Genomic DNA, 7,753 nt, shown 5'->3' on the forward strand with positions numbered 1-7,753 from the left:
GCAGGCAGGGTCTGCACAATCTGGATGGAGGGCACAGTCTGGGGGGGGCATGACCCCTGGTGCAGCCACCGCAGGGAGCACTTGGACCATCTGGGAGGCGGGCGCTGCGGGCACCCCCACAGGGGCGGACACCGGGCCAGGTGCTGGCGGGGCCAAGAGCTGCAGTGTGGCGGCGCCTCCTGCCACGCTGCTGTTCTCCAGCAGGTCGGCAGCTGGGGCGCTGCGGATGAGGAGGAGTTTCTGTCCGGATGGGCCAGTGGCCGCTGGCTCTGTGAGCCCCGGGGAGAGAGTTTCCACCTCCTGCACACAGAGCCTGGTCTGCTCGCCATCCGCTCCACTCAGCACCAGCACACTCTGCAGCCCCTCATCTGTCTGCAGTGTCTCAAACACGACATCCTGGACCATACCAGCGCCGGTCTCACTGTCCCCCACTTCCCCGGGTCCAGGGCCGGCCAGCAATTCTTCAGCTGCCCCACTCTGAACTACCAGCAGGTTTGGAGCCTCTGCAGCCACAGCTCCTCCACTAGAATTGGAGACTTGGCCTGCCAGGGGCTGGAGCTGGACCGTGGCCACTTCCTGTGCTGGCTGCAGCTGGACCGTGGCCACTTCCTGTGCAGGCTGCAGCTGGACCGTGGCCACTTCCTGTGCTGGCTGCAGCTGAACCCCACTCACTTCCTGTGGCCCTGTCTCCCCACTCCCTACATTCTGCAGAACAATGAGGCTCTGCCCTCCCCCGCTGGCCCCTGCATTGCCACCTCCCTGCAACCCCAGACCACCTGGGCCGGGAAACCACACTACCCCTGACCCCTGTCCAGACTTCCCTGCAGCCCGAGGGCCCTGCCTTGCCGCACTAGTTCCCGTACCCCCAACACTGGCAGGAGGCAGCAGGATGAGCTTAGGGGGTGGAGGAGGTGGAGGAGGGGTAGGGGGATGCACACTGCTAGGTATCAGCTGGAGGCCCTGGGCAGTCTGTACCAGGAGAAATGTCTGAGAACCAGGGGTGACTGGGCCTGGGGGCGTGGCCTGAGCGGTGCCCCCAGCCACTTCGAGTGAAAGTGTAGCCTGTAGGCGGGGGACAACATGAACATCTTGGGAGGCCAGTGGAGTTGGAGCTGCGGCCAATGGGGCAGGGGGCTGAGATGCGGCAGGGCCGGCGGAGCCTGATGTTGCGGTGGCTGGGGTGTGAGTCCTCAAATGCCGCTGCAGGTAGGCAGCCATGACAAAGCCTCGGCCACAAACGGGACAGGCAAAAGGACGCTCGGCAGAGTGAGTGCGCTGGTGCAGCAGCAGGTTGGAGGAGTGTGTGAAGGTCTTGGGGCAGAGCGGGCAGCGGAAGGGCCGCTCGCCCGTGTGCACCCGCTGGTGCTGCCGCAGGTTGGAGGTCTGTGCGAAGCTCTTGCCGCACACACTACAGGCGTGGGGCCGCTCGCCGGTGTGCACGTGCCGGTGGCGCCGCAGGCACGAAGTGTTACGGAAGGCTTTGCCACACTCACTGCAGGCATAGGGCCGCTCGCCCGAGTGAAGGCGCAGGTGGTACTGGTAGTGGGACGACCACTTGAAGGTGAGGCCACACTGGCCGCAGGTGAAGGCCCGCAGGCCCGTGTGCCCTCGCTGGTGGATGGCCAGCAGGGAAGAGCGCTTGAAAGCTTTGCCGCGCTCCCCGCACTGGTAGGGTCTCTCGCCTGTGTGGTCCCGCAGGTGGTAGCGCAGCCCTGAAGAACCCTTGAAGGCCTTGCCACACTCTGCACATTTGTACGGCCGCTCAGCGGAAACAGGGGCAGGCGGGGGAGGCGGTGGGGCAGGAGTGGCTGGGGCTAGAGGCTCCTGGGGACAGGTAACCTCTGCAGCCTCAGCCTGAGGGGGTGGGCGCCCAGCTGCCGCCTCTTCCACGTGGCACTGCTGGTGAGCCAATAGGCTGGCCAGCTGTGGGAAGGCGCCATCGCAGCTGCCACAGCGAAAAGCCTGCCCACTGGCAGCGCCGTGGCTGTGTTGATGGCGGGACAGACCAGCCACGGTCCGGAAGGACTTCCCACAAGGAAGGCAAGCAAAGTTTGGAGGGCCTGTGGTGGCCGGTGTGGGCTGTGGCAGAGGGGGGTCAGCCCGGGGCAGCTCGGCAGGTGCATCCTGGGGCTGGGTAGCCACGGTGGGGCCTGGGCACGGCTGGTGCTCCAAGAGCAGCTCCTCACTGCTGAAGCCCTGTTCGCAGCCATCGCAGCGGTACACCAGCTCCACTGTGGTCTCGGCAGCAGCCAGAAAGAGCTCGGGCACCACGGGTGTAGGCTGGGGTGGTGGGGCTGGGGGCGCGGGCGGGCTGCGGGGCTGCAGATAGGCCTCAGAGACCAGAACCTTGGTGCCAGCTCTGCTGCTCTCTGCCGCTGGGGCGGGAGTGGGGCCAGGGGCGGGGCCGTGAGTGCGGTGGTGCAGCAGCAGGTTGGAGGAGTGTGTGAAGGTCTTGGGGCAGAGCGGGCAGCGGAAGGGCCGCTCGCCCGTGTGCACCCGCTGGTGCTGCCGCAGATTGGTACTCTGCGTAAAGCTCTTGCCGCAAATGCCGCAGGTGTACGGGCGTTCTCCGGTGTGCACGTGCCGGTGACGCCGCAAGCTGGACGAGTTCTTGAAAGCCTTGGGGCAGTCGGGGCATGGGTAGGGCCGCTCACCTGTGTGCTGGCGCAGGTGGTACTGGTAGTGGGACGACCACTTGAAGGCCAGACCACACTGGCCGCAGGTGAAGGCCCGCAGGCCCGTGTGCACACTGCGGTGGATCTGCAACAGGGAAGAGCGCTTGAAGGCTTTGGGGCAGTCGGGGCACTGATAGGGCCGCTCGCCTGTGTGGCCCCGTTGGTGGTAGAGGAGGGCTGAGGAACCCTTGAAGGCTTTGGGGCAGTCTGGGCACTTATATGGCCGTTCACCCGTGTGTGTGCGCTGATGGTGCAGGAGCCGAGACGACCACCGGAAAGACTTGCCGCACTCTCCGCACTCATACTGGGCAGCAGGGGTGGGTGCTGGGGCGGTGGAGCCTGGCTTTTCCCCAGTTCCCTCTGTGGTGGAAGCTGGCGCCATGTCTACGTGGGAGCCGGCCATCACACCTGGTGGAAGGTTTCTGATCAAAGTGGGCAAGCACAGGGCCACACCACCACTCACACAGGTTCAAGGAGGAGGAGGCAGCCTCCTATGTTACCCACACTGTAGGGGCTCTCCCTTAGGGTCAGAGTTTCAAATTACTTCGGTTTTACACACGTCATCATAGACTAAGGGAGGAATACAGGGGTAACTGGGGTGTGAAACTTCTCAGCAAACTAGCTCCTCTAAGAAGCAAACAGGTCCCAAACAGGGTGGTGTCTATAGCCTATAGCTGGAGCACTGCCTTCAGGTCGACACTGGCTCCCTCTGACAATATTGCCTTGGAAGAAGGAGGCTTTGCCTGCTGCCTGTTTTGAAGACCTAACCCCTACCTTTCTCAACCTCAACACCGGTCATCACCATGCCCATACCCTGAAACAGTTTAGGGTAAGGAAAGCCACTGAGTGATCAGAGCCTCGGGCATCACACTCCGCCACCCACTACCACCCCCATCCCTAGTGATGATGTCCTGTTCCTGCAGGATCTGCAACCTCCCTCCATCATTACCAGCCTCATGCACTCACCTAGAGAGGCACACCCTTCCTGTCTCACTGTGCACACATTTGTGCCCACAGCTCTAAGCACTCCCCATGCTTCGCAGCTCACACAGCGCTTTCTCTGGTCCTTACAGTTCCTCAGTAGCAACCCTTGGCGTGTTTCTTCCCCCCTGAAATCCTCTTGCTTCCCTGTTCTTAGCAGGTGACCTTGCCACCGGCCATGACAGTGACTCGAAAAAGAAAAGCAACCAGAACAGAATGTTCTCATGCTCCAATCCCTGCACCAGTGTTCCCAAATGGGCCAACTGTCTTCCCACTCAGGGGACATCTCATGATGTCTGGAGACACTCCCTGTGGCTTGTCTTTCAAGTGCAGGGACAGAGGTACTTCTCAACACCCTACAGTGCACAGAAGGAATCCCCACAAACATCTAGTTCAAAATAGTAGAAGCACAAGGCTGAGAAACTAGGGTTCCCTCCACAAGCTGCCCTGTGCCATGGCCTCTGACCTTCCATAGCATCCTCCAGCAGTATGCTTCTCACCTAGACCATTCCCAGCAGCAAACACAAAGAAACAACACCCCTTGCTTCACCTCTCTCCAGCCCTTTATGGGTCAAGAGGATCAACCTGCTCTAACCTGCTCTTCCCCTCCAGAAGCTCTTCCCCTCCAGAAGCTCTTCCCCTCCAGAAGCACTTCAGTCACCTGCAGGCCCACGCACCCCAGCTCCTTACCGCTGAGTCTTTCTTTTAAGCTTATCTCCTAGCTTCAGATGGCTGACTCTCCTTCCTGTCACTACCTTAGCCTCCTCTGCTCCACAGACTTGGTGTGCTGTGCCTAAGACATCTCACACTCAACCACACTCTAACTCCAGGTCTTTCCCCCTCTATGCCCTCCTATTAAAAAACTTAAAAGTAGGGCTGCAGGTGCAATTCTGTGGGTGTAGTACCTATCCAACAGAAAGTGCTAGGCTTGAGCCCCAGCACTGCATAAACCAGGTACGGTGACACAGAAGGCTGAGACAGGAAGATGATGAGTGTGAGGCAAGCCTGCGTAGCAGTCAAACCTATTGAAAACAGAAGACAAACCCCTTTCAGGAGCCCGCTGACTGCTCATGACTGGCAGCCTGTTCCCCTCTTGCCTCCTGTCCCTCTGGTCTTTCAACCAGGCAGAGGAAGCTACCCCCACCTTGGGATTCCTGCCTAGTACCCCTTCACTCCACCATCCACAACCCACTCTATCACTTCCAAGTCTTTGCTGAAATCACCCAGGATACTTCCTCAAACAACCCTACTTAAATCCCTTCAGCACTCTTTCTTCTCTATTCCCATCCCCTTCTTCATGGGGCTCTTCACCTTCTAAGTACTATACAACCAGGATTTCGCTCTTCATTTTGTTGTTGTTGTTTTTGAGGAGGGCTTCTGTGTATAGCCCTGGCTGTCCTAGAACTCACTCTGTAGACCAGGCTTGCCTCTGCCTCCCGAGTGCTGGGATTAAAGATGTGCGCCGCTGCCGCCACCACCACCACCATCGCCGCCACCACCACCCTAGCCAGAATTTCTCAACCTCATCAGCACAGAGATTTGGGGGATGGGTTATTCTTTGTCAGAGGGGCTGTCTAACATGTTTGGGTGTTTGGCGGGATTCCTGACCTCCACGGGATGAATGAAACCAATAGCAAACACAGTGCCAGCTTGACCCTTTCCCTAGTACACCTTCAAAGTGTACTGCAATGGTCCCCAGGATGGTCCCTTTTACTGCTTATTTTATTCTATTCCTGTTCACACCATCAAAACAGGGAACCTCTGCCTTCTTCATTGTTGCATCCCAGCACCTACCAAAACATGAGCTGAGTGCATGCTCAGTGGATACAGTTCTCATGAACAGAACAGATTAGGCATCCCCTTTGACAGTCTATGAAGCATTCCTTTCTTAAAGGGCAGGTGTCACTTTTGCAATGTAAGTGACAAATGACCTTAAGAAGCTGCCTGTGCCTCTGAGGCCACATCTTGTTTTTGTTTGTTTGTTTTGGTTTTCCGAGACGGGTTTTCTCGGTATAGCTCTGGCTGTCCTGGAACTCACTCTGTAGAGCAGGCTGGTCTGGAACTCATAGAGATCCACCTGCCTCTGTCTCCCAAGTGCTGGGATTAACTGCATGCACCACCACCGCCTGAGGCCACATCTTCTACCACAACATGCCCAAAAGAACATGGGCCCATCTTAGTCGTGAGAGTCCCCTTAAAAAGCTGGGCCTTTCAAGGAATCTGCTAGGGCTTGGGATGTAGCTCAGTTGGTAGAGTTAATGACTGGCATGCAATGAAGCTCTGGGTTCTATTCAGAGTATTGCACAGAACTGGGCATGGGGACACAGGCCTGTAATCCCAGTCGGTGAGAGCAGGAGGATCATAAATTCAAGGTTATTCTCACCTATACAGTGAGTCCGAGGGCATCCTGGGCTACATGAGATTTTTTCTAGGGGGAAAACAGATTAAATACCCGTCTTTATCTTTGCTCAGATACTCTAGGGACCAGCAGGATTATGAATTTTTCTTTCAATGTCTACGAAACTGTCTTCGGCTTTTACGAAAACAATCCCCCTTTTAAGAGAAAGGGGAGGGAAAAAGGCAGGAAGTTTTGCAAAACTGCGTAACTAAACACATTGCTCTTACCCTTTAAGAGGGCGGAGTCGGCCTAAACATAAATATCGACCTTCCCTTTAAGGTACCCCTTCCGGTTTCCCGCTCACCGTTTCCCAAACGACTCCGCCCTCCGGCCCTTCCCCCACTGCGCCCTCCGGTCTCTCACCTGTGGCCCCGGTCGGGGAGGGGGATCAAAGAGAACCCCAGGGCCTTCCCGCGGGGGCTGACGGGAAGCGGGGCCCGGCACAGCGCTGCGGGAGCCGCGGCCCGGGAGGGGGCGGGGGCGCGCTCCCTCCCCACGGCCCCCGGCGCGAGGCACTCAACCTTTATCGGCGGCCTCTCGCGCACACAAACCCCGCCGCCGCCGCCGTGCGTCTTGACGCAACGCGCTGCGCCCAGCCGGCCCCACCCACTGCTGGGGTTTGCCAGCTTCAGGGTTCTAGGAGTTTCGGCCGTAGGCATGCGTGGCGTGGCGCTCAGATCTGGTTCCCTCCTGCTGGAAAGCAGTGCCCCAAACGCGGAAAACTGAGGCACGCAACCTTCCTATGTGGCTTGGGTTTCTGGGGAAGTCTGATCTGCCCCTGCTGGCATCTGCCTTCTCAGCATGGGCATGGATGTCATTGGGATCGATTATTTTTGTTATTTTAACTTTTTTTTTTTTTTTTTGAGACTACACGCTCATGTAAGGAGTCCAGTTGCGCCCCAGGCTGGCCTTGAATGTATAACCCTCTTGCCTCCACCTCCCCTGAGCTGGGATTCCAGGCGACCTTCTGCACACTCACTTGAGATCGTTTGGGCTCTGGTTGGTTGTTTTTAGTGGGAGCTGCCTTGCGCTTTAGTGTGGTCATCCGGCGCTCCAGCCTCTGCCCACTAGTTACCGGTGGAACTGCTAACTGTGCACACACATTTAATGACAGCCCAAGTGCGTTGAGACACTAAAGAAATCCGCAAGTCCTAGCCAGTACTGCAAGCCAAACACTGCGACTGTGGGCTTCCCACACCCCCCGCCCCAAATGCTTGGACTACAGGGGTGCACCAGCACACCACACTGGGCTTCTACAGTATTCTGTGCCCTTACCCAAAAGGCCCTTTTTGGGGGATGGGGGTTTGAGACAGGGTTTCTCTGAGGCCTTGGCTGTCCTAGAACTCTGTAGACCAGACTGTTCTAAAACTCAAAGAGATCTGCCTGCCTCTGCCTCCTGAGTGCTGGGATTACATGCGTGTGCCATCACTGTCAGGCTCCAAAAGGCCTTTCTAGCTCTAACCCACCTCTTGCTAAAAAAGAGCCACTGTAACCAGGGTCCTCTTGTCAGCAGCGAGGCGACAGACACTGCTCTACACCACAGTTGTCAGTAGCCCAAGGAGTTTCCCTTGACTTTTAGGGATCTTGATTTAGGCCACATCAGAGATGTGGCTTGGAGTCTACAACTATAGCTAGTATATGAAATGGATTCCATAACTATAGCCAGTATATTTGGTGGATTTGATGACTTTATTAAAAG

General features: G+C 57.5%; 1 protein-coding gene across 1 annotated transcript; it reads right to left on the minus strand.

Annotated features, from left to right (window-relative positions):
* Positions 1–6: 6 nt before the first annotated feature.
* On the minus strand, positions 7–6,597 carry Znf628 (zinc finger protein 628; the record flags this gene model as incomplete). The annotated part of the gene is given in 3 exon segments (XM_055617382.1): positions 7–47; positions 49–3,083; positions 6,418–6,597. Coding segments are annotated over 2 exon segments (3,071 nt in total), but the record flags the coding sequence as incomplete, so codon positions are not given.
* Positions 6,598–7,753: the final 1,156 nt, after the last annotated feature.

The sequence above is a fragment of the Psammomys obesus genome, unplaced genomic scaffold, assembly GCF_907164565.1.
Source record: "Psammomys obesus unplaced genomic scaffold, mPsaObe1.curated_primary_1811, whole genome shotgun sequence".
NCBI lineage: Eukaryota > Metazoa > Chordata > Mammalia > Rodentia > Muridae > Psammomys > Psammomys obesus.